This window comes from Salmo salar, chromosome ssa16, assembly GCF_905237065.1.
Source record: "Salmo salar chromosome ssa16, Ssal_v3.1, whole genome shotgun sequence".
In the NCBI taxonomy this organism is placed as follows: domain Eukaryota; kingdom Metazoa; phylum Chordata; class Actinopteri; order Salmoniformes; family Salmonidae; genus Salmo; species Salmo salar.
Genome location: NC_059457.1, coordinates 36120223 through 36147637, shown reverse-complemented (window position 1 = coordinate 36147637; position 27415 = coordinate 36120223). Strand labels below are relative to the sequence as shown.

The following is a 27415-nucleotide window of genomic DNA, read 5'->3' as shown; positions in this document are numbered from 1 at the left end:
TCTCCATACCCCTTCTCCATCCCCCTTCTCCATCACTCTCTTCATTCCCCTTCTACATCCTCCTCTCCATACCCCTTCTCCATCCCCCTTCTCCATCACTCTCTTCATTCCCCTTCTACATCCTCCTCTCCATTCTCCATCCCCCTTCTCCATCACTCTCTTCATTCTCCTTCTCCATCCCCCTCTCCATTCTCCATTCTCTATCCCCTCTCCATTCTCCTTCTCCATCCCCCTTATCCATCCCTTTCTTCATTCTCCTTGCCCCTCTTTATTCACCGCTCACTCTCCCTCTGTAATAGTGTGGCCTTGTATGAGAACGAGCTGTGGATAGAGTTCACAGACACTGATTACCGTGGAACAAAAACACCAGGCCTCACATTCAAAGCCAATTACAGCCTTAAACGTTCTATCACCCCTCCTTAAATAAAGATCATAGCATTTGAGTTACATATGGCGCAATGAGGCACAATGGGGAGAGTGTGATAAAGTCAAATTCATTTTCAGCTGAACTCCTGTGCCCTGCCAAGTCATCCCACATTAGAGGTTCCTGCTGTGATCACCCCTGTGGTAAAAGAGCTGATCACTGACAGCAGATGCAAGGAGATTTGTTGAGAAAGGGACATACAGAGCTAACAGGGAGTGGAAGAGACAGAAAAAGAGCAAGGAAAAAGAAAGGGGCCTGCTCATGCACATAGATCTGTTTACTCAAGAGATATGTAAGTCAAACATCTACACACTCTACAGATGATGTGAGTTGCCATTATTCCATTCCACAGTTCCACTACTCCATATCAGTGCTTGACATTAATTGCTAGTGGTTGGTCCCCAGGGCTTCTATAGCCATTAACCTGTTGGGGATAGGGGGCAGTATTTGCACGGCCGGATAAAAAACGTACCCGATTTAAACTGGTTACTACTAGAATATGCATATAATTAGTAGATTTGGATAGAAAACACTCTAAAGTTTCTAAAACTGTTTGAATGGTGTCTGTGAGTATAACAGAACTCATATGGCAGGCCAAAACCTGAGAAGATTTCATACAGGAAGTGCCCTGTCTGACAATTTGTTGTCCTTCAGTTGCATCTCTATCGAAAATACAGCATCTCTGCTGTAACGTGACATTTTCTAAGGCTTCCATTGGCTCTCAGAAGACGCCAGAAAGTGTAATGGGGTGTCTGCAGTCTCTGGGCGAAGTGCAGCAGCTCTGTTTGTGAGTGGTCAGCCTGGGAATAGTGAGACTGAGAAGCGCGTTCATGAGAATTCTCCATTTTTTTCTTTCAGCCTTTGAATGAATACAACGTCGCCCGGTTGGAATATTATCGCTATTTTACGAGAAAAATAGCATAAAAATGTATTTTAAACAGCGTTTGACATGCTTCGAAGTACGGTAATGGAATATTTAGAATTTTTTTTGTCACAAAATGCGCTCGCGCGTCACCCTTCGGATAGTGACCTCAACGCACGAACAAAACAGAGCTATTTCAATATAACTATGGATTATTTGGAACCAAAACAACATTTGTTGTTGAAGTAGAAGTCCTGGGAGTGCATTCTGATGAAGAACAGCAAAGGTAATCCAATTTTTCTTATAGTAATTCTGAGTTTAGTGAGCACCAAACTTGGTGGGTGACAAATTAGCTAGCCTGTGATGGCCGAGCTATCTACTCAGAATATTGCAAAATGTGCTTTCGCCGAAAAGCTATTTTAAAATCTGACACCGCGATTGCATAAAGGAGTTCTGTATCTATAAATCTTAAAATAATTGTTATGTTTTTGTAAATGTTTATCGTGAGTAATTTAGTAAATTCACCGGAAGTTTTCGGTGGGTATGCTAGTTCTGAACATCACATGCTAATGTAAAAAGCTGGTTTTTGATATAAATATGAACTTGATTGAACAAAACATGCATGTATTGTATAACATAATGTCCTAGGAGTGTCATCTGATGAAGATCATCAAAGGTTAGTGCTGCATTTAGCTGTGGTTTTGGTTTTTGTGACATATATGCTTGCTTTGAAAATGGCTATGTGATTATTTTTGGCAGGGTACTCTCCTGACATAATCTAATGTTTTGCTTTCGCTGTAAAGCCTTTTTGAAATCGGACAATGTGGTTAGATTGACGAGAGTCTTGTCTTTAAAATGGTGTAAAATAGTCATATGTTTGAGAAATTGAAGTTATAGCATTTTTGAGGTATTTGTATTTCGCGCCACGCGATTCCACTGGCTGTTGACTAGGTGGGACGCAATCCCACCTCGCCCAGGGAGGTTAATAACCATGAATCATGAGGTTGTGATCTTTGACTGTGGTACAGTAGGGTGCCGTAGGAGCCCAGGGTGCCTTATGACTCTTTCACCTTGTGCAACAGTGACTCTAAAGTGCACGCATGCACACACACACACACACACACACACACACACACACACACACACACACACACACACACACACACACACACACACACACACACACACACACACACAATGCCTGCCTGATCCACCCCCAGCAGCCATGGCCCTATATGAATATCAAAACCTACAAATCATAAACGCCATGCATTTATCACCCATGAAAGAACATGTTAAAATGTTTATTCCTGCGGTGCCAAATTAGAAACACAGCCACTGGATACCGTGACAGAATTATGAAAGCAATTTACTATCTCCATCTCATGATTTAGATTGCGGCCTCAATGCATTTCAAAGTGGGCATATCCATCTCGGATGTGCTTCCTCTAGACAGTGGCAATAAAAAGCAATCTTTGGAGAATTGCAAGGTGATTGTTGAGTAATAAGCCTGCTTGCAACAATATTTCAAGCAAATCACTGGGAGAGAAATGTCAATGAGGGAACCAAGAGCAATTTCCACTGAACATTGGCTGGAGACCGAAGTAGGGCACCTACAGAATATGTGCCTGTGTCTGTATATTTGTGTATGCTTCTTCTATACAACATTTGTGTACATGTAGAATGATACAAAGCTGTTCTTATGTTAATAAATAACTGCTGTATTCAGTACCATTGATATCACACACCACATTTCACATGATGTGGTTTGCCAACATTTGCATGGTATTTGACCTATAAGCACAGATCCATAGTAGATTGCACAGTATTATCATTAGGCACACACACACACCCTTTATCATCTATGGATGCAAATACCTCTATAAATGAAAAATTCTTACAGACTCAGTGCAGTCAAAAAAGTGATATTCCTGTGTTTTCTATATATATACAGTATATATATTGATTTTGACATTACGTTGATTAAGATAAGCAGAGTAAGGTGTTTACATGACTAGTGCATAATCTGCCTACTGCCATAATCAGTTTAATATCAAATTATTACTGTGCATGTAAACGTACTCTGTGTTTATTATTCATGCCGGCATTGATGTAGATGATGCTTATGATCAATATGCTTCTGACGAGTGAAGGAGAGGGCCAGGAAAAGAGGTCTACTTCCTCTGTGTAGCTGTACCCCTGCTGAATCTCTCTCTGCAGAATCTCTTTGACAATCTTGTGAGTCAGTCATCCTGCTGTCCTTTCAATGACAGTCCTAGTACTGTTCCTGAACACATATGACCCATAATGTTGTGAGAGCATTAGCTGCCTGTTTTGTCCTTGACGTGCAGCACTGTGACATCATGAACTGTGACTGTTAGCTGAGAATCCCATTAATTCAATCGGCTCCTAGCGACCGGAATAATACTGGGATAAAATAATGTGTCCAACATGACAATGTGAGGTCCTTCATGTACACATTTGACCATAACAAATATATAATAATCAGAACCGTTACCATTTTTTAAAGGTTTTGGTTTATAATGTAAACGGTAATATGTAGTGTGAACATAAAATTGTTTTTTGAAAAATTGTTTTCTTCTATATAAAGGAGTGTATGCAAGGCAACAGTCTTGTAAAAGTCCAATGCAACTTTTTTTTTATCTCAATATCAAATCATTTCTGGGTAACAATTAACCTGTTTAGGATAGGGGGCAGTATTTTCACGGCCGGATAAAAAACGTACCCGATTTAATCTGGTTATTACTCCTGCCCAGAAACTATAATATGCATATAATTATTTCATTTGGATAGAAAACACCCTAAAGTTTCTAAAACTGTTTGAATGGTGTCTGTGAGTATAACAGAACTCATATGGCAGGCCAAAATCTGAGAAGATTCCATACAGGAATGCCCTGTCTGACCATTTCTTGTCCTTCTATAGCCTCTTTATCGAAAAAATAGAGTATCTCTGCTATAACGTGACATTTTTCTAAGGCTCCCATAGGCTCTCAGAAGGCGCCAGAACAGGGAATGATGACTCTGCAGTCCCTGGGCGAAAAACAGTAGGGGTTTTGGAAAGTGGTCGTTCTGAGAACAATGACACTGGCGTGCATGTGAAGACTCCATTTTCTATTTTCAGTGTTTGAACGAAAACAAGGTCTCCCAGTCGGAATATTATCGCTATTTTACGAGAAAAATCACATAAAAATTGATTTTAAACAGCGTTTGACATGCTTCGAAGTACGGTAATGGAATATTTTGAAATTTTTTGTCACGAAATGCGCCGGCGCGTCACTCTTCGGATAGTGTCTTGAACGCAAGAACAAAACGCAGCTATTTGGATATAACTATGGATTATTTGGAACCAAAACAACATTGGGTGTTGAAGTAGAAGTCCTGGGAGTGCATTCTGACGAAGAACAGTAAAGGTAATCCAATTTTTCTTATAGTAAATCTGAGTTTGGTGAGTGCCAAACTTGGTGGCTGTCAAAATAGCTAGCCATGATGGCCGGGCTATCTACTCAGAATATTGCAAAATGTGCTTTCACCGAAAAGCTATTTTAAAATCGGACACCGCGATTGCATAAAGGAGTTCTGTATCTATAATTCTTAAAATAATTGTTATGTTTTTTGTGAACGTTTATCGTGAGTAATTTAGTAAATTCACCGGAAGTTTTCGGTGGGTATGCTAGTTCTGAACGTCACATGCTAATGTAAAAAGCTGGTTTTTGATATAAATATGAACTTGATTGAACAAAACATGCATGTATTGTATAACATAATGTCCTAGGAGTGTCATCTGATGAAGATCATCAAAGGTTAGTGCTGCATTTAGCTGTGGTTTTGGTTTTTGTGACATTATATGCTAGCTTGAAAAATGGGTGTGTGATTATTTCTGGCTGGGTACTCTCCTGACATAATCTAATGTTTTGCTTTCGTTGTAAAGCCTTTTTGAAATGGGACAATGTGGTTAGATAAAGGAGAGTCTTGTCTTTAAAATGGTGTAAAATAGTCATATGTTTGAAAAATTGAAGTTTTAGGATTTTTGAGGAGTTTGTAATTCGCTCCACGCTCTATCATTGCATATTGGCGAGGCGTTCCGCTAGCGGCACATCTAGATGTAAGTTAAGTACTTACTGTGATTGTTTTCAATTAAATTGGTCAAAAAGAAACCAAATATCTTCTTAGCAAATTAAGTACTTACTGTGATTGTTTTCAATTAAAATGGTCAAAAACAAACAAAATGGCTTAGCAATGAGCAATCTTTCAAACAATAATTTTGCTAGAACTGTCTGTGAGTGAGGAGAGGGAGGAGAAACTGTAAACTAGCTGTTATTGGCAGAGAGGTTTGGAAGTCTCTTTCTTATTGGTCTATTAACTAATTTACCCTCTGGTTATGTCATCAGACAGGCCAAAAATTCCATTCCAAACAATCAGTCAGAATTTTCAAGGAAGTCTTTTCAAACAACTCTAAAAGGGCAATGTCACCATTTTCACAATTTGGAACAACTGAATGTATGCATCTTAGAAGTAGTTTTCACATACAAACTCCATATATCTGAACTCAGAATTAAATAGGCTTCCCAAAAATAACACGGTTACCGTGGTAGAACATTTATTTTGATTGGAGATTTCCTGCATTTATCAGACTGCAACAAGTAGCCTGATTTCAGATGTGTCCATGTATACAGGATTACTAAGGAAATTGTTCTTCTTGCAAAGCATGTTAACTTTTTAATCAAACTATTTTATTAATCTAACTCTCCACAATAATTGCATTATTGTGTGCATGTAACCGTACTCAATGCCATTTCAGCTGCTGAGGAGGGATCTGAAACGGGGGGCACGAAATTGAAAAAATATGGAAAAGGCAGAGCAATTGCAGCAAGGACCATGGCAAAAGCAGGAAGAGGAGAGAGCTTGAGAAAGAGGGGGGGGGGGGGGGGGATCATTCCTGGAAGTCACTGTGAAAGTGACATTTCAGTATGAAGAGACACGGCATAGGGTTGAGAAGATTTAATGAGAGTGACTTTTTGGTCTCCCTCCTCCACTACTGGAGGGAATAACCTTTACAACTTCCCTGTGACAACCATCCCACAAGATATATGGGTGTCCTCTCATCAAGGGATAAAAAAAAAGATGGACCCCAGGAAATCCAGACAGCAACCTTTCATTCTGCCACACATGGCAGGACACACATGAAAGCAACCGTATACTTCAGAAAGCAAGTTGAAAGCTTGGGTATTGATTTCCTTGTCTTTTATCTACAGCAGTTGAAAGTCCATTTACGTCCATGTTGGGATAAAGACCTTGAATAAAGAATTGATAGAGAGACCTTCTGTAAATATTGCTGTGAATGAAATCTGGTTCATAGATCAAATACAAATTACCAAATATCTAGTACTGTAGAATTGCATGGAAAAATACAAATGGGGGAATTGGCGCAACACAATTTATAAATAACATATAGCTCAAAAGATGGATGATATAATGTACATTATAAACCTGGGTGGTTCGAGACCTGAATGCTGATTGGCTGACAGCTGTGGTATATCAGACCGTATTTATTTCTTTAACCTTTATTTAACTAGGCAAGTCAGTTAAGGACAAATTCTTATTTACAATGACGGCCTACACCTTTACCCGGACGAGGCTGGGCTTATTGTGCGCCGCCCTATGGGACTCCCAATCACGTCCGGTTGTGATACAGCCTGGAATCGAACCAAGGTCTGTAGTGACGCCTCTAGCACTGAGATGCAGTGCCTTAGACCGCTGCACAACTCAGGAGCCCATGGGTTTGACAAAACACTTATTTTTACTGCTCTAATTACATTGGTAACCAGTTTATAATAGCAATAAGGCACCTCTGGGATTTGTGGAAAATGGCCAATATTCCACGTCTAAGGACTGTTCTTAGGCATGACGCAACGCCTCCTCTGGATTTATTGCTTAATTGATCAAGCCTCGAAGACAAGATATCTGTGTCATTCTCATCCAGCCATTCCCAGTCTGCCAGGAGTTGGCTATTTCACTTCCTCTTGCTGCACTGGGCTGATGTATGGGCTGATTTCGATGGAACGCTAGTGACATAAATAGGGCCCTGTGTTTTGGGCTATCATGTCACATGACCTAGATTTTAACCTTTATTTTAAGCCTTTTCCAGAAACTAGAATTACACCAAAAATTCAAGCAATTGCCTGAGGATGACGCTGGACCAATTGACATAAAAAGAAAAGAGGACAGTTTGATGAAAAAGCTTTAAATGAAAGGTTAAATTCCATGATGGTCCAAAACACAGGACCCTAGCACATAAAGTATAGGGAGCCTGCTCCCAAAGTGACTGTGATGTGAATGACTGCTCTGGAAATCTGGGGGATTTCTCTATATAAAACCCAGCGCAGGGTGAACAACATTGTCCACTCAGCATAAGGAGAGCTGTAATAAAACACTAAAGCAATGCTCAATTCTGCTTTCCACTTGTTGTTCCTGTATGCCTCTCTGTAACAGGGTGCATAGATCTAAGATGCCAACATGACTCTCTTTAGAATCTATGCTCCAACTGTAACCCAGGCTTTGCACCTCCAGAGGTGGACACATACAGTACAGTATGTCTGGTCTTCCTCACCTATCACCAGCCTTTATAATGAGCCCATTAGCATGTCCATCTGTTCTGTTTGAGACAGCAGACAGTGGAAGCTGGGGCTTAGAATGGCTCCCCTTTAACCCATTCCAGAGTGCTAGACTCGATCACATCCCATTATTACATGAAGAGGTTATGTAGTATAGTGCAGCACTCTGTCTCTCACAGTTACACTGCACAGGACACTGTTATGCATTCTAGTCAAGGCCAGCTTCTCTGAATCATGTAACAGAAAAGAAAAGACACGCACATACACTTTTATTCATGCTTTTTGCCACACATGAACTTCCATGTGTACCCATTCACATGAAAATCTACACTACCGGTCAAACGTTTTAGAACACCTACTCATTCAAGGGTTTTTCTTTATTTTGACAATTTTCTACATTGTAGAATAATAGTGAAGGCATCAAAACGATTAAATAACACATATGAAATAATGTAGTAATCAAAAAAGTGTTAAACAAATCAAAATATATTTTATATTTGAGATTCTTCAAATAGCCACCCTTTGAGTTGATGACAGTTTTGCACACTCTTGGCATTCTCTCAACCAGCTTCACCTGGAATGCTTTTCCAACAGTGTTGAAGGAGTTCCCACATATGCTGAGCACTTGTTGGTCGTTTTTCCTTCACTCTGCGGTCCGACTCATCCCAAACCATCTCAATTTGGTTGAGGTCGGGGGATTGTGGAGGCCAGGTCATCTGATGCAGCACTAAATCACTCTCCTTCTTGGTAAAATAGCCCTTACACAGCCTTGAGTTGTGTTAGGTCATTGTCCTGTTGAAAAACAAATGATAGTCCCACTAAGTGCAAACCAGATGGGATGGCGTTTCGCTGCAGAATGCTGTGGTAGCCATGCTGGTTAAATAAATCACAGACAGTGTCACCAGCAAAGCACCCCCACATCATAACACCCCCTCCTCCATGCTTTACGGTGGGAAAATACACTTGCAGTGATCATCCAATCACCCACACCGCGTCTCACAAAGACACGGCGGTTGGAATCAAAAATATTCAATTTGGACTCCAGACCAAAGGACATATTTCCACCAGTCTAATGTCCATTTCTCATGTTTCTTGGCCCAAGCAAGTCTCTTCTTCTTATTGGTATCCTTTAGTAGTGGTTTCTTCGCAGAAATTCGACCACAAAGGCCTGATTCACACAGTCTCCTCTGATCAGTTGAGGTTGAGATGTGAAGCATTTATTTGGGCTGCAACTTCTGAGGCTAGTAACTCTAATGAACTTATCCTCTGCAGCAGAGGTAACTCTGGGTCTTCCATTCCTGTGGAGGTCCTCATGAGAGCCAGATTCATCATAGCACTTGATGGTTTTTGAGACTGAACTTGAAGAAACTTTAAAAGTTCTTGAAATTTTCAGGATTGACTGACCTTCATGTCTTAAAGTAATGATGGACTGTCATTTCTCTTTGCTTATTTTAGCTGTTCTTGCCATAATATGGACTTGGTCTTTTACCAAATAGGACTATCTTCTGTATATCCCCCCTACCTTTGTCACAACACAACTGATTGGAAAGAAATTAAGAAGGAAAGAAATTCCACAAATTAACTTTTAAGAAGGCACACCTGTTAATTGAAATGCATTCCAGGTGACTACCTCATGAAGCTGTTTGAGAGAATGCCAAGATTGTGCAAAGCTGTTATCAAGGTAAATGGTGGCTATTTAAAGAATCTCAAATATAACAAATATTTTGATTTGTTTAACACTTTTTAGGTTAGTACATGATTCCATGATGTCTTCACTATTATGCTACAATGTAGAAAATAGAAATAATAAAGAAAAACCCTTGAATGAGTAGGTGTTCTAAAACGTTTGATCGGTAGTGTACATACGTATACACAAACATACACAAGAGCAGTAATGAATACGACAAAAGATCTGGGACTGCTATACTGTAGTGAGTGATTGACAGCTGAGATTACAGACTGGTGAGTCAAGGTAGTAGACTGCTATTACATTTCTTCCTCACTGTTTACTCTGGGAAAACATTTTAATAACAGAGCTGTCACACAGAAAAAGTGTCACCTTTCTTATGGAAATCACCAACACTCTGCTGCCACTCTGCTCATGCATACAGTCCACTAACCACCTTTAATTCCCTCACTCTTTACAGAAACCACTGCACTTATCAACAACCTGAAATTGGGTTCATTCAGAATATGTACACAGCCAGTGAAGAGTGTACTCATATTAAAGAATACAATGGAATAAATGCATCTGCTTGAAGGTCCAGCCTTGCTTACAAACCACATACAGTAGATACATTAGGTCACCGGGGTCAATAGTATGGTTAAACAGTACAAATACGAACTACATAGATCGATCAAGATGGCGAAACACGCATATAGGGACAAAGTGGAGGAGCAATTCAGCGGGTCGGACACAAGGCGTATAATGCGGTGGCTCCTAACGATCATGGATTACAAAAAAGAAAGCCAGCCTTGTCGCTAACAGCTAAGTACTTACGTTCTCCACGGAGGACGTGTGTAAGTCATTCAAACGTATTAACCCTCGTAAGTCTGCTGGCTCAGACGGCATCCCAAGCCGCGCCCTCAGAGCATGTGCAGAACAGCAGGCTGTTGTGTTTTCAGATATTTTCAATCTCTCTAGCTCAAGCCGCTATCCCCACCTGCTTCAAGATGTCCACTACCATCCCTGTGCCCAAGAAAGGGAAAGTAACTGAATTGAATGACTACTGACACATAGCACTCACTTTCGTCATCATGAACTGCTTCGAGAGACTAGTCAAAGACCACATCACCTCCTCCCTCCCCGACACACTCGGCCCTCTCCAATTTGCTTACCGCCCCTGACAGATCCACAATGCAATCGCCATTGCACTGCCTACTGCCCTCACTCACCTGGACCAAAATGAATGCATATATGAGGATGCTGTTCATCGACTACAGCTCGGGGTTCAATACCATAGTACCCTCTAAGCTCACCACAAAGCTCATGGCCCTGGGTCTGAACACCTCCCTATGCTACTGGGTCCTGGACTTCTTGACGGGCCGGCCCCAGGTGGTGAAGGTATGCAACATCACCTCCGCCACACTGACCCTCAACACAGGAGCCACACAAGGGTGCATCCTCAGTCCCCTCCTATACTCAGTCCCCTCCTGTACAGGACCAAGCCTGGCCTGTTGAGGAGTGCCGGCCTCCATCCTAGCTGGAGGGGTGCTCTCATCTTATCTACGAACATAGACAGGGCTCTAACTCCCCTAGCTCCACAATGAGATAGGGTGCAGGCCAGGCAGCAGGCTGTTAGCCAGCTTGCTAGCTTAGTGGAGTCTGCCACTAGCACAGTCAGTGTAGTCAGCTCAGCTATCGCCATTGAGACCGTGTCTGTGCCTCGACCTAGGTTGGGCAAAACTAAACATGGCGGTGTTCGCCTTAGCAATCTCACTGGAATAAAGACCTCCTCCATTCCTGCCATTATTGAAAGAGATTGTGATACCTCACATCTCAAAATAGGGCTACTTAATGTTAGATCCCTCACTTCCAAGGCAGTTATAGTCAATGAACTAATCACTGATCATAATCTTGATGTGATTGGCCTGACTGAAACATGGCTTAAGCCTGATGAATTTACTGTATTAAATGAGGCCTCACCTCCTGGTTACACTAGTAAACATATTCCCCGCGCATTCCGCAAAGGCGGAGGTGTTGCTAACATTTATGACAACAAATTTCAATTTACAAAGAAAAAAAATGTTTTCGTCTTTTGAGCTTCTAGTCATGAAATCTATGCAGCCTACTCAATCACTTTTTATAGCTACTGTTTACAGGCCTCCTGGGTCATATACAGCGTTCTTTACTGAGTTCCCTGGATTCCTATCGAACCTTGTAGTCATGGCAGATAATATTAACATTTTTGGGGACTTTAATATTCACATGGAAAAGTCCACAGATTTATTTTATCGCTATTTCTGACTTTCGTTACGCCTCTGCTTGGTTGGAAAATGTTTGTGGCGAGCTCTGGTGAGGGCGCGCACTTGGTTATTTATCTCCGGGAATGAACATATTATTTTCCGTCTTAAATTTGATTGTTTATTTATATATTAGGGTAACTGAGGATTGATTAGGGACGTCATTTGACTTGTTTGGATGAAGTATATTGGTAATGTTTGGGATTCATTTTGTATGCATTTTGAACGAGGGGAAACCGGTGGATTATTGAATGAAGCACGCCAACTAAACTGACTTTTTGGGGATAAAAAGAAGGACTTCATCGACTGAAACAACCATTAATTGTGTAACTGGGACCCTTTGGATTGCAAAAATATGAAGATCTTCAAAGGTAAGTGATTTATGTTGTCGCTATTTTTGAGTTTTGTGACACTTGTGCAGGTTATGAATTCATGTTAATGCAGGAAGTGGGTGAGGCGCTGTCCTCAGACTATCAAATGCTATGCTTTCGCCGTAAAGCCGATTGTAAATCGGACAAAGCGGTTCGATTACCAAGATTCTAAGCTAAAGAATGGTGTATAACACTTGTGTTTTTATGAATGTTTAATATTACTACTTTTGTTTTTTGAATTTCACGCTCTACAATTTCACCGGATGTTTTCGAGGTTGGACGCTAGCGTCCCAATGATCCGAAAGAAGTTAACCTGTTAGGGCTAGGGGGCAGTATTTGCACGGCTGGATAAAAAAATGTACCCGATTTAATCTGGTTACTAATCCTACCCAGTAACTAGAATATGCATATACTTATTATATATGGATAGAAAACACCCTAAAGTTTCTAAAACTGTTTGAATGGTGTCTGTGAGTATAACAGAACTCATTTGGCAGGCAAAACCCTGAGACAGATTCTGACAGGAAGTGGATATCTGATGTGTTGTATTACCTTTAAACCTATGCCATTGAAAAACACAGGGGCTGAGGAATATTCTGGCACTTCCTATTGCTTCCACTAGATGTCACCAGCCTTTACAAAGTGTTTTGAGTCTTCTGGAGGGAGATCTGACCGAACAAGAGCCATGGAACGATGATGGCCCATTAGACACCTGGCGCGCGAGTTCATGTTGGGTACCCTTGTTCCAATACGTTATAAAAGAGAATGCATTCGTCCACCTTGAATATTATTCATGTTCTGGTTAAAAAGGCCCTAATGATTTATGCTATACAACGTTTGACATGTTTGAACGAACGTAAATATATTTTTTCCCCCTCGTTCATGAAGTGAAGTCCGGCGGGCTTAGATCATGTGCTAACAAGACGGAGATTTTTGGACATAAATGATGAGCTTTTTTGAACAAAACTACATTCGTTATGGACCTGTGATACCTGGAAGTGACATCTGATGAAGAGAATCAAAGGTAATGGATTATTTACATAGTATTTTCGATTTTAGATCTCCCCAACATGGCGGCTAGTCTGTATCGCAACGCGTATTTTTCTGGGCGCAGTGCTCAGATTATTGCAAAGTGTGATTTCCCAGTAAGGTTATTTTTAAATCTGGCAAGTTGATTGCGTTCAAGAGATGTAAATCTATAATTCTTTAAATGACAATATAATATTTTACCAATGTTTTCTAATTTTAATTATTTAATTTGTGGTGCTGACTTGAATGCCGGTTATTGGAGGGAAACGATTTCCTGAACATCAACGCCACAGTAAAACGCTGTTTTTGGATATAAATATGAACTTGATAGAACTAAAAATGCATGCATTGTCTAACACAATGTCCTAGGAGTGTAATCTGTTGGAGATTGTAAAAGGTTAGTGCATCATTTTAGCTGATTTTATGGTTTTGGTGACACCTGTCTTTGAATTGGCACAACATTACACACAACTCTTGTAAATGTACTGTCCTAACATACTCTAAATTTATGCTTTCGCCGTAAAACCTTTTTGAAATCGTAAAACGTGGTTAGATTAAGGAGATGTTTATCTTTCAAAGGGTGTAAAATAGTTGTATGTTTGAAAAATTTGAATTTTGACATTTATTTGGATTCAAATTTGCCGCTCTTGAAATGCACCTGCTGTTGATGGAGTGCACCACGGGTGGGACGCTTGCGTCCCACCTAGCCCATAGAGGTTAATGTTTTTTCACATAATGCTGGATTATCGGACAACCATTTTATTACGTTTGCAATCACAACAAATAATCTGCTCAGACCCCAACCAATTATCATGAAAAGCCATGCTATAAATTCTCGGACAACCCAAAGATTCCAAGATGCCCTTCCAGACTCCCTCCGCCTACCCAAGGACATCAAAGTACAAAAATCAGTTAACCACCTAACTAAGGAACTCAATTTAACCTTGCGCAATACCCTAGATGCAGTCGCACCCCTAAAAACCAAAAACATTTGTCATAAGAAACTAGCTCCCTGGTATACAGAAAATACCCGAGCTCTGAAGCAAACTCCCAGAAAATTGGAACGGAAATGGCGCCACACCAAACTGGAAGTCTTCCGACTAGCTTGGAAAAACAGTACCGTGCAGTATCAAAGAGCCCTCACTGCTGCTCAATCATCCTATTTTTCCAACTTAACTGAGGAAAACAAGAACAATCCCAAATGTATTTTTCATACTGTCACAAAGCTAACTAAAAAGCAGCATTCCCCAAGAGAGGATGGCTTTCACTTCAGCAGTGATAAATTCATGAACTTCTTTGAGGAAAAGATCATGATCATTAGAAAGCAAATTACGGACTCCTCTTTAAATCTGCGCATTCCTCCAAAGTTCAGTGGTCCTGAGTCTGCACAACTCTGCCAGGACCTAGGATCAAGGAAGACACAAATGTTTTAGTACTATATCTCTTGACACAATTATGAAAATAATCATGGCCTCTAAACCTTCAAGCTGCATACTGGACCCTATTCCAACTAAACTACTGAAAGAGCTGCTTCCTGTGCTTGACCCTCCTATGTTGAACATAATAAACGGCTCTCTATCCACCGGATGTGTACCAAACTCACTAAAAGTGGCAGTAATAAAGCCTCTCTTGAAAAAGCCAAACCTTGACCCAGAAAATATAAAAAGCTATCGGCCAATATCGAATCTCCCATTCCTCTCAAAAAAAAATTAAAAAACTGTTGCGCAGCAACTCACTGCCTTCCTGAAGACAAACAATGTATACAAAACGCTTCAGTCTGGTTCTAGAACCCATCATAGCACTGAGATTGCACTTGTGAAGGTGGTAAATTACCTTTTAATGGCATCAGACTGAGGCTCTGCATCTGTCCTTGTGCTCCTAGACCTTAGTCCTGCTTTTGATACCATCGATCACCACATTCTTTTGGAGAGATTGGAAACCCAAATTGGTCTACACGGAGAAGTTCTGGCTTGGTTTAGATCTTATCTGTCGGAAAGATATCAGTTTGTCTCTGTGGATGGTTTGTCCTCTGACAAATTTCAGTGCTCCTCAAGGTTCCGTTTTAGGACCACTATTGTTTTCACTATATATTTTACCTCTTGGTGATGTCATTCAGAAACATAATGTTAACTGTCACTGCTATGCAGATGATACACAGCTGTACATTTCGATGAAACATGGTGAAGCCCCAAAATTGCCCTCGCTGGAAGCCTGTGTTTCAGACATAAGGAAGTGGATGGCTGCAAATGTTTTACTTTTAAACTCGGACAAAACAGAGATGCTTGTTCTAGGTCACAAGAAACAAAGAGATCATCTGTTGAATCTGACAATTAATCTTGATGGTTGTACGGTCGTCTCAAATAAAACTGTGAAGGACCTCGGCGTTACTCTGGACCCTGATCTCTCTTTTGACGACCATATCAAGACTGTTTCAAGGACATATTTTTTCCATCTACGTAACATTGCAAAAATCAGAAACTTTCTGTCCAAAAATTATGCAGAAAAATGAATCCATGCTTTTGTCACTTCTAGGTTAGACAACTGCAATACTCTACTTTCCGGCACCCAGATAAAGCACAAAATAAACTTCAGTTAGTGCTAAACACGGCTGCTAGAATCTTGACTAGAACCCCAAAATGTGATCATATTACTCAAGTGCTAGCCTCTCTACACTGGCTTCCTGTTAAGGCAAGGGCTGATTTAAAGGTTTTACTGCTAACCTACAAAGCAAAACACCATGCTCTACCAACTGAGCCACACGGGATACTCTGAATGATCGGCTATGAAAAGCCAACTGACATTTACTCCTGAGGTGCTGACCTGTTGCACCCTCGACAACCACTGTGATTATTATTATTTGACCCTGCTGGTCATCTATGAACATTTTAACATCTTGGCCATGTTCTGTTATAATCTCCACCCAGCACAGCCAGAAGAGGACTGGCCACCCCTCATAGCCTGGTTCCTCTATAGGTTTCTTTCTAGGTTCTGGCCTTTCTAGGGAGTTTATCCTAGCCACCGTACTTCTTCACCTGCATTTCTTGCTGTTTGGCGTTTTAGGCTGGGTTTCTGTACAGCACTTTGAGATATCAGCTGATGTAAGAAGGGCTTTATAAATACATTTGATTTGATTTGATTTACTCCATGCATACATGCGTTGGGCCAGTAATTAAAAGGTTGCTGGATCGAATCCCCGAGCTGAGAAGGTAAAAATCTGTCATTCTGCCCCTGAACAAGGCAGTTAACCCACTGTTCCCCGGGGCCGAAGACGTGGATGTCGATTATGGCAGCCCCCCGCACCTCTCTGATTCAGAGGTTAAATGCGGAAGACACAGTTCAGTTGAATACATTCAGTTGGACAACTAACTAGGTATCCCCCTTTCCCTTTCCCATACCCACAACTGCGTGGCTTCACACAGTTCCAACGCCATCATCAAGTTAGCTGATGACACGACAATAGTAGGGCTGATTACCAACAACGACGAGACAGCCTACAAGGAGGAGGTAGGCACTCTGACGGTGTGGTTCCAGGTAAACAACCTCTCCTTCAACATCAGAAAAACAAAGGAGCTGATTGTTGACTTCAGGAGGAACCAGGCTGGGCATGCCCCCATCCTCATCAATGGACATTGAGACGTTCAAAAACTTCAAGTTCCTCGGCGTACACATCTCCTCGGAGCTGAAATAGTCAAACCACACGGACACCATGGTGAAGAAGGCATGACAGCAACTCTTCAATCTCAGGATGCTGAAGAAATTCGTCCTGTCCCCAAGGGCTCTCACAGTGTTCTACAGGAGCACCATCGAGAGCATACTGTCAGGCTGCATCATAGCCTGGTACGGCAACTCCACCGCCGCGGACTGCAAGGCGCTAGAGTGTGGTATAACTCAGCCGAACGTACCATTGGGTACACACTGCCTACCCTCCAGGACACCTACAACACCAGGTGTCGCAGGAAGGCCAAGAAGTTCACCAGAAACCCCAGCCACCTGAGTAATGGCTGTTCTCCCCATTTCCATCACTCAGATGCGGGCATTATAGGAGCATCATGGCAAAAACTGTAAAACAGGCCAATAGCTCCTACCCAAAGAGCAACAGGCTGCTGAATAGACCTGTCGGACTTCCTATCCCCCTGCGCCTCTCCCCGGGGGGGTTACCCTGCCCCGCTCCAATGGTCTTTATCTTGCTGAATAGTCACCACTAGTAAGCCACCTGTGCCCCCACCCCAATGGACATTTACCATTGTACAGTTGTTAATATGTATATATTCAAATTTGTATTATTATCTATTTTTATTACATTTTTGTATTTTTATTTCACTTTGTGCTGCATTGTTGGAGCTTGAAGCTTAAGAATTTCACTGTACCATATAATTACATCTGCAACCCTGTACATGTGACTATTAAACTCTCTAATCTAATCATTATGAACAGACATAGCAAACATAACATGGTGGAACTGTGTGTGTTCAGTCGTATGTGAAGCACCAGGAAGAAGACCCAGGCACTGTAGCTGAACTGGCATATCACTGCAGAAGGAACATGCTTATTTCCTTCAAGAGGAGGTTCATCTGGGTGAATTATGTATGTTGGGATAATGTATGCCTGGGATGGGACAGGGTCACAGGGAGAGAGCTAGAGTGGTTAGTGGGTCTCATGTAGAACAGGATGCCAGCATATAAACAATCAGGATTACAGTGGAAATGGCTGCTCTGTCATGACGCTACCTAGCTTGTACTAAACTAAACTCTGCTTGTTTTGGTAAATATGTGGCATAGTCAATCTGAATATGTCACTGTTGAATGAAGATCAGTCAGTCAGTGTGCACAGTCAGATGGAGGTGAACTGTGAACAATGCAGTCTGCCAAAAATAATTGTAAAAAAGGAAGGGGGAGAACCCACATGATGAGGGGATGAATGGCAGATGTGATGTATGTTCTCATTTGTGTTACCAGTCAGCCTAGAGAGAGAGAGAATGAGGTAACAGTAACACCACTCACATGTAGCGCAGGTGGGGGTTCTGGGAGAAGGCTCTGGCCTGGATACCTCGCAGGTTGCCATTCATGATTGTTCTGGAAGAGACACACAGTGACACACACACGTAAGGCATGTAAACAGTTTACTGAAAGTTACACATATGGAAATAATTATACACAGGCATGAGATTGTGTCAATGTACATTGGTGAGATGTTTAGCATAAAGGGGAAAAAAACGATTCCCTCGAGGTTACTATTGTTGATACTAACAGATGTTTCCTCCTACGTTTACGGATAAAGTAAGCATGAAGAAAAATAAAATGCTATTCCACAATTATAACCACCAACATATTCCTGCCAGTGTGTCCATGGAAACCAGGGTTTTTCAGTGTGGCGTGGCTACACCCACACTAAGGAGTAGGCACACAGGTCGCACAAGCTTCACAGAAACAGCAATTGTCTGCTGATTGGTCACAGATAGGTTTTCATAAATGCATCATTTACAGTTAATCATGGGCTGTGATAGCAGTGCACTGGGAGTGTGTGAGGGAATATTTTTGACTCTTAACTGAATTTTACACCGGCCAAGCTAACCAGTCAGATCATTGCCAGATCCGCTACCGGACAAGCTAACCAGTCAGATCATTGCCAGATCCGCTACCGGACAAGCTAACCAGTCAGATCATTGCCAGATCCGCTACCGGACAAGCTAACCAGTCAGATCATTGCCAGATCTGCTACCGGACAAGCTAACCAGTCAGATCATTGCCAGATCTGCTACCGGACAAGCTAACCAGTCAGATGATTGCCAGATCCGCTACCGGACAAGCTAATGTTATGGGAATTTGGAATCCCAATGATAATAATTAACAATCAATAAGCTTTGACTAATCACCAAGGTTTGTAAGACACTGGGTTAAGAATAATTAGGCAAGGACTCAGCTTTCTGCAAAAGGTCTGTACAGTTTATTCAGAGTATGTTCTAAAGTCAAAATTATCCATAATACACACATACATTCCTATCTTTAGACCACTCCCTTCTCAAACAACCAGTACTTTCCACTAACCACAAAGAACCATAAAATGTGTCACATTCTTCAAGGCTTTCACCTCCCCTCCCCCTTTGGGACCCTCTTGGTTTGAAACCCTTCAATGATGTTCTATTACCTACTCTACAACTTCACTCTGTTTACATCCCTACTAAAGGATATAACCTCAAAGTTTTACAATCCTAACCGATCTTCCCATATCCTGGTTTTATCTTCCCATGATTCTCAAACATATCACCCTATCCTATAATTTCAGAGTGGAACAGTTAAGTCATTATCCTAACACATACAAATTATTCTGACAGCTAACCAGTCAGATCATTGCCAGGTCTGCTACCGGACAAGCTAACCAGTCAGATCATTGCCAGGTCCGCTACCGGTCAAGCTAACCAGTCAGATCATTGCCAGGTCTGCTACCGGTCAAGCTAACCAGTCAGATCATTGCCAGGTCTGCTACCGGTCAAGCTAACCAGTCAGATCATTGCCAGGTCTGCTACCGGTCAAGCTAACCAGTCAGATCATTGCCAGGCCCGCAATTGGCGACATTTGGGTGAAGAGGGAAGCATTCTAAAAGCCATCTAATCTTATCTTCCAGCCTGTCTCCCCTGCTCCTCTCCCTCCACACGGGGCATCATTATAGTCAGAATAGTATCAAGAGCCTGCATCTTCTCCTTAGCTGAGATCAATTATGTATATTGAATGCATTTTTATTATAGGCATCTGCAAGCTGTTTATTTGCATTGAACACTCAGCTCTTTTCATTAGAATCCATCTGAGAGAATGATTACATCAGAACAGTCCTGTTGGCATCATACAGTATGGCTAACAGTGATGTGAAACTGTAAGACTGGGTGTTTGGTAAGCATAAATAGGCATGTTAAGACATTTATTCCCCCATATTGAATTTGGCTTAAACAAGGGCAGCCCAGTGGGTAATACAGTGTGGTCAATGTCAGACACATCAGGACCTGGGAGTGAAGGATTTAACAAGGCCAACACAGGCGTATATGTCACATGTCCCCCTGTGGCTTGTACTTAAATATTAATCAGCGAGGTGGGCTTGCTGAGGCTCTGAGGCCCGTATTGCTGACCCAGCGTGTGCCCAGAGTAGCTCCTGCTCCGGTCTGCCTGTGCAGCACACTACCTGGTGAGTCATCCCTATCATCTAGCCCTGGCTGCTACTGGAGGGAGGGAGGGAGGGAGAGAGGGAGGGAGGGAGGGAGGGAGGGAGGGAGGGAGGGAGGGAGGGAGGGAGGGAGGGAGGGAGGGAGGGAGCAGCCAGAGCCCACTCCAGGTGAGCCTGATGTTAATGAGAGGAGCTGTTAATCAGCCTTGTTCAACTGCTTTGGGTGTCCCCTAACAGGACCAGTGTTTAGACCGGGGTAGGCTGAAGGAGTTTGAGGGAGACTGAGGGACACTGGTGGAAGCTCAGGCAGACTGTGGGAAACTGGATGAGCCTGGAGGAGACTGGGGGAAACTGGGGGAGACTGGGGAAGGATGGATGAGATAATAGGAGAGGCTGAAGAAGAAGGGAGGTGGGGGGATAACTGAGGGAAGATGGGAGAGAGACTTCAGGATACCATCTCCTTCCCAGAGGGACCAGGATCTCTGACCAGGATGTCTGACCAGGATGTCTGACCAGGATGTCGGAGGGTGGGCAGTAGGCATGGGGGGAAGGAATCAGCAAAGCAGGGAGGAAGAAAAGAGACTTATTGTAGTGTTTAGCTTAGGCCAGGGTGTTAAGGGACGTAATTACATTTCCTGGCCGCTATTCTAGCGTTATTTGATCAGTGTAAAACGGGCCGTAGGGAGGCCCTGTTGTTTGAGGCTGGCTGCAGTGCATTAAAATAAACACGCCTGCAATATAAGCAACTGCTAGTGGTCAATAGTGCTGATAGAGTGTGTGTGCCAACCAGACCTGGTGCCATGTCACTGGGTGGTGGGATAACGATCATTGTATACCAGTAAATATGTCTTGCATATAGCATGTTTCAGGCCAAGAAACAGCCCATGGTCTCACATCCATATGGTATGCTATCATGACTAGATGAACACTGGGCTCACTCTGGGCTCTGCAGCAACCACAGATCACCATCAGTATGTAAATGGGTTATGTTCCTGCTCTCTTCCCAGGTTGATACTCACAGTCTCTGTAGTCCAGTGTACAATTCCATGTCCACATCTTTCAGCATCTGCAGGCCAGTCCAGTTCTCAATGTGTCTGGAAACACAGGGAAAGAACAGAAGACAGTCAGTTTAAAAATCGACATTTAACCTATATGTTTATTCTGTGGATTTATGTATTGCATCTCTCGTATTTGTCGGATGTACAGTTCAGCTCAGTTGTAAAGTTCATCCTTCCAGTCCCATCTGAGGAAGCTACAAGGCAATACTGTAAATAAACTACATTAATATAGTCTAGTAAAGATACTATATTTACAAAAGTATGTGGACACCCCTTCAAACGAGTGGATTCGGCTATTGCAGCCACACCCGTTGCAGACAGGTGTATGAAATCGAGCACACTGCCATGCAATATCCTTAGACAAACATTGGCAGTAGTATGGCCTTACTGAAGAGCTCAGTGACTTTCAACGTGGCACCATCATAGGCTGCCACCTTTCCAACAAGTCAGTTTGTCAAATTTCTTCCTTTCTAGAGCTTTCCCGGTCGACTGTAAGTGCTATTAATGTGAAGTGGAAACATCTCGGAGCAACAACGGGCTCAGCCACGAAATGGTAGGCCACACAAGCTCACAGAACGTGAGTAGGCTGAAGTGAGTAGCCCATAAAAATTGCCTGTCCTCGTTTGCAACACTCACTACCGAGTTCCAAACTGCCTCTGGAAGCAACGTCAGCTCAAGAACTGTGTTTCCATGGCTGGGCAGCCTCATACAAACCTAAGATCACCATGCGCTATGCCAAGTGTCGGCTGGAGTGGTATAAAAGTTGCTGCCATTGGACTCTGGAGCAGTGGAAACGCGTTCTCTCAAGTGATGAATCACGCTTCACCATCTGGCTGTCCGACAGACAAATCTGGGTTTGGCGGATGCCAGGAGAACGCTACCTGCCCGAATGCATAGTGCCAACTGTAACGTTTGGTGGAGGAGGAATAATGGTCTGGGGCTGTTCTTCATGGTTCAGGCTAGTTCCAGTGAGGGAAATCTTAATGCTACAGCATACAATTACATTCTACACGATTCTGTGCTTCCAACTTGTGGGAACAGTTTGGGGAAGGCCCTTTCCTGTTTCAGCATGACAATGCCCCCGTGCACAAAGCGAGGTCCATACAGAAATGGTTTGTCGAGATTGGTGTGGAAGAACTTGACTGGCCTACACAGAGCCCTAACCCCAACCCCATCGAACACCTTTGGGATGAATTGGAACGCCAACTGCAAGCCAGCCTAATCGCCCAAAATCAATAGCCGACCTCACTAATGCTCTTGTGGTTGAAAGGAAGCAAGTCCCCGCAGCAATGTTGGAAGCAAGTCCTCGCAGCAACATCTAGTGGAAATCCTTCCCAGAAGAGTGGAGGGTATTATAGCAGCATAGGGGGGACCAACTCCATATTAATGCCTGTGATTTTGGAATGAAATGTTCAACGAGCAAGTGTTCATATAGTTTTGGTCATGTAGTGTACGTGGGATACACTGTCTGGTAGAATACTTTTCCTGTGGATGTCCCCCAGTGCAAGCACATTCACATGATTTACTGCTGGCTTAAATGAGCTACAATGCAATTACATCCTGCGTAATGAGGGGACGTTTAATGAAAGCGAATGGCTGGAGGTCCCCAGAGCATCTCCACAACACTGAGCTAAAATCACTCTGGGTGCTCCATGCTGACTATTGATGCTCTTGAACTGTACTAAAACTGAAACTCAGCATTATTCAGTTTTCACTAGTTACCCAAGCCACAAAGTCAAAATTGGCTAAATCGTACAAATATAATTTTAAAGGTTAGGGTTAGGCATAAGATTAGCAGTGTGTTTAAGGTTAGGTTTACAGTTAGGGTTAGGTTTAAAATCACATTTTAAGAAAATAAATTGTAGAAATAGGAGGGTTTATGACTTTGTGATTGCGGTAACTAGTGACGACCACATTATTCTGTTAAGAGAAAGATACCACCTTAAAAGGTAGTTGTTACCTTTGGGCCTGGTGAAATTGCAATGCCTTATTGGTTATGTATTGTGGACAATTAACACAGTGTCACCGCCACAGTGTTACCACCACAGTGTTACCACCACAGTGTCATGATTCTAATTCCACGTGTCTCCTACTTTTACTTCTCTCACTTCAAACTCTCATGTCCATTATTTCTTTCCCATCTATCTGTTCAATTACTCTGACTTTCATCCTTTCTTCTCATATACACTCTTTTTTATTTGTTCCTACCCTCAGAAATAAGGGATTTCAAAAGGGTTCTGCGGCTGTCCCCATAGGAGAACCCTTTTTGGTTCCAGGTAGAACTCTTTTGGGTTTCATATAGAACCCTCTGTGTACACACACATAAAAACATTTTTCACAAAACCGCTCAACACACGAGCACACACATCCATCAGCACTCAAGCTGCTTTACAACATGCATTGCTGATCTCTGAGCTCAGGAAATGACATCCAGCCTCTTTTGGCATAAAGTTTTGAAATTGGCTTCAAATATTTACATCATCCATACAAATTTAAAATGTAACCCATCTCCCTCTCTGGTCTGTTTCGAATCAGTGCAATGTTCCCTTGGTTCAGACCAGGAAGACCATCTTGATCTCTCTGCTTCTCTTTCCATGTGATGCGTACATGTGTGTATTATGTAAACAACAGTGTATAAGCATAAAGTCACACATTACTGTATACACACACATACAGCACATACTGTGTATTGACTGATGGACAGGAAAGCAGATACTGTCTTATTCAAGGAGAATATAAAAGGACATGTAGACGGCAGTATGTAGAGAGTTAACATTGCAAAGTACAAAACTATGGCAATCCATTTGACATTCCTACTTGCTTAAAATGCAAATGTATGAGACAACGTGATGAACAACAGCTATGGCGCATAATGTATCACTCAGATTTGGAGAAAAAAATCTTCTATAGTTATATTCATGGGCATTTTTTCTGGCAATTCATCTTAAAGACAAAATACTAAGACTATCCCGCTCACATCTTGATAAAACAGCGTTATGTAACCTAGCAACTCTGCTTTACAAAGCAGTAAAGTGGGTCGTCATTTGAGGAGGCAATGTAGAACAACAAATCCCCTCGACAGAGCAACGATGGACTCGACATGTAAAACAAAACCAAAAGCTATTATTCTTATTATTTGGTGGGTGCTTATATTTCTCCAATTTCACACATGTACAAGTGTGTATTAATATGCGTGTGAATGTAAATGTGTTTTTTGCATATCCCAAGGAGAGGAGAGGGAAACCACCTCACACAAACCTGAATCATTCAATACCCACAGAGATTAAATTCTTAAGTAAAAAATGAGTTGTGGAAATTCTGATTGATTGGCTGAGTTTATTTTAAACTCTGCATGAGGCCTATCCTCAGTGGTGTAAAGAAACTAAGTAAAAATAATTTAAAGTACTACTTAAGTTGTTTTTTTGGGTATGTCACGTCCTGACCAGTAAAAGGGGTTATTTGTCATTGTAGTTTGGTCAGGGCGTGGCAGGGGGTGTTTGTTTTGTGTGTTTTGGTGTTTTTGGTTTAAGTTCTATGTTTTCTATTTCTATGTTTAAATCTAGTTTTCTATTTCTATGTTGGGTTTTTGGCAATGACCTCCAATTAGAGGCAGCTGGTTGTCGTTGTCTCTAATTGGAGGCCATATTTAGTGGTGTTTGTTTCACTTGTGTTTTGTGGGTGGTTGTTTCCTGTATAGCCTGTGTTGCCTTACGAAACTGTTTCGTTGTTTTGTTTATTTTGTTTAAGTGTTATCCTTTAAATAAATTAAGAAGATGAGCACTATACCCGCTGCGCCTTGGTCCTATCCTTACAACGCCTATGACAGAACCACCCACCAAACAAGGACCAAGCAGCGGGGATTGGAGCACCGAGGAGAAGGATGGACATGGGAGGCAGAACGACGTTTCTGGGAGAGGAAATTAAGGGAGCTACATGACGCCGAGAGGCATCCCCCCCCCAACTCCCCGTGTGGGGGGGGGCACATGGGGAGTTGGGCAGAGTCAGGGTGGAGTCCTGAGCCAACTCCCTGTGCTTACCGTGGGGAGCGGGTGACGAGGAGAGCACCGAGTTATGCAGAAATGCGCACGGTGTCGCCCATACGCATGCACAGTCTGGTGCGGCCAGTAAGGGCTCCGCAGCGTTGCCGAGCGAGAGTTGGCCGGCAGCCAGGGAGAAGTGCGCTGGCGCAGCGCATCTGGCCACCAGTGCATCTCCTCGGTCCAGCTTACCCTGCGCCTGCTCTACGCACGGCAGCTCTCACTCTCCAGCACAGCCCAGTTCGCCCTGTGCCAGCGCTCTGCCTGTGCCGGGCTACAGTGACCACTCAGCCAGGACGGGGTGTGCCAGCCCTGAGTTCCAGACCGCCGGTGCGCCTCCACGGCCCAGTGTGCCCCGTGCCTGCTCTGCGCACCCAGTCTCCTGTAAGTCTCCCCAGTCCGGGGAGACCGGTCCCAGCTCCATGCAGGAGGCCTCCAGCGACGCTCCCCAGCCCTGAGCCTCCAGCGACGCTCCCCAGCCCTGAGCCTCCAGCGACGCTCCCCAGCCCTGAGCCTCCAGCGACGCTCCCCAGCCAGGAGCCTCCAGCGACGCTCCTCAGCCAGGAGTCTTCTGAACGGGAGCTACGCCCAGAGCCAACTCCGTAGTGGGAGGATTGGGAATGGGGGGGGGGGGTGTAGCACAGGGACCGTCGTTGACGGTGGCCACCCTCCCTTCCCTCCCTTTAAGTTTGGGGTTGTTTTTGTGTGGTTTTTGTTTTTGAGGTGCATTCGGGGTCTGCACCTTTGGGGGATCATTGGATCATGTTGTCAGGCATGGTTTGTCTGATAGAAATAACATCTATGTAAAATAAAATATTCTGTAACATGTGTTGTTTTTGTGCTCAATGGTGGATCTATACATAATTATTTAAGAGATTTTACTCTCACGTCCTGACCAGTAAAAGGGGTTATTTGTCATTGTAGTTTGGTCAGGGGGTGTTGTGTGTTTTTGGTTTAGGTTCTATGTTTCCTATGTTTAAATCTAGTTTTCTATTTCTATGTTGGGTTTTTGGCAATGACTTCCAATTAGAGGCAGCTGGTTGTCGTTGTCTCTAATTGGAGGCCATATTCAGTGGTGTTTGTTTCACTTGTGTTTTGTGGGTGGTTGTTTCCTTTGTTGCCTTACAGAACTGTTTCGTCATTTTGTTTAAGTGTTATCCTTTAAATAAAATAAGATGAGCACTATACCCGCTGCGCCTTGGTCCTATCCTTACGACGCCTATGACAGGGTATCTATACTTTACTTTGCTATTTATATTTTTGGCAACTTTTACTCCACTACATTCCTAAAGAAAATACATTATTAACATTTTACATTTTCCCTGACATCCAAAAGTACTCATTCCATTTTGAATGCATAACAAGAAGCGAAATGGTCCAATTCACACACTTATCTAGAGAACAACCATGGTCATCCCTACTGCCTCTGATCTGGCAGACTCACTAAACACATATGCTTAACTTGTAAATTGTGTTGAAGAGTGCCCCTGGCTATCTGTAAATAAAAAAAACATGAAAATTGTGCCGATTGCTTAATAAAAGGAATTTTAAATGATTTACAACGTTTGTTTTACTTTTGAAACTTAAGTATATTTGTTGGGTTGACAACTACAGAGCACCCCCCCCTTTCCTCTTCTGTGGTATATGAGTGGGAGCTAGTGTTAACCAGGAGTGCTAGGATAATGTAGGCTAACAGCTTTTACATTTTTTGTAGTTAACAGGTGCTTTGCATATTTCCATACCAAAAATCACCCCGTGAGCAGATTGAACACTGCTACTTATAACTTTGTATAATAAAGCGTCCTCACTTAAAAATATTCAGACTGAAATCCGTCTTTGCCCCATAAATATAAAATACTGCAGATTTATTTTACAGCGTAGGCCTAC

At 42.6% G+C, this 27415-nt stretch overlaps 1 protein-coding gene across 5 annotated transcripts in view; it reads right to left on the bottom strand.

Moving 5' to 3' along the window:
- The window catches only part of LOC106573628 (NT-3 growth factor receptor), a 289969-nt gene that overhangs the window by 198118 nt on the left and 64436 nt on the right, over window positions 1–27415 (bottom strand). For all 5 annotated transcript variants that reach the window (XM_014148851.2, XM_014148852.2, XM_014148854.2 and 2 more), the window contains exons 2-3: window positions 21453–21527; window positions 18282–18353 (exon numbers count right to left, since the gene is read on the bottom strand). In XM_014148851.2, the coding sequence (XP_014004326.1) occupies window positions 18282–18353; window positions 21453–21527 (147 nt within the window). The remainder of the gene's footprint in view (window positions 1–18281; window positions 18354–21452; window positions 21528–27415) is intronic.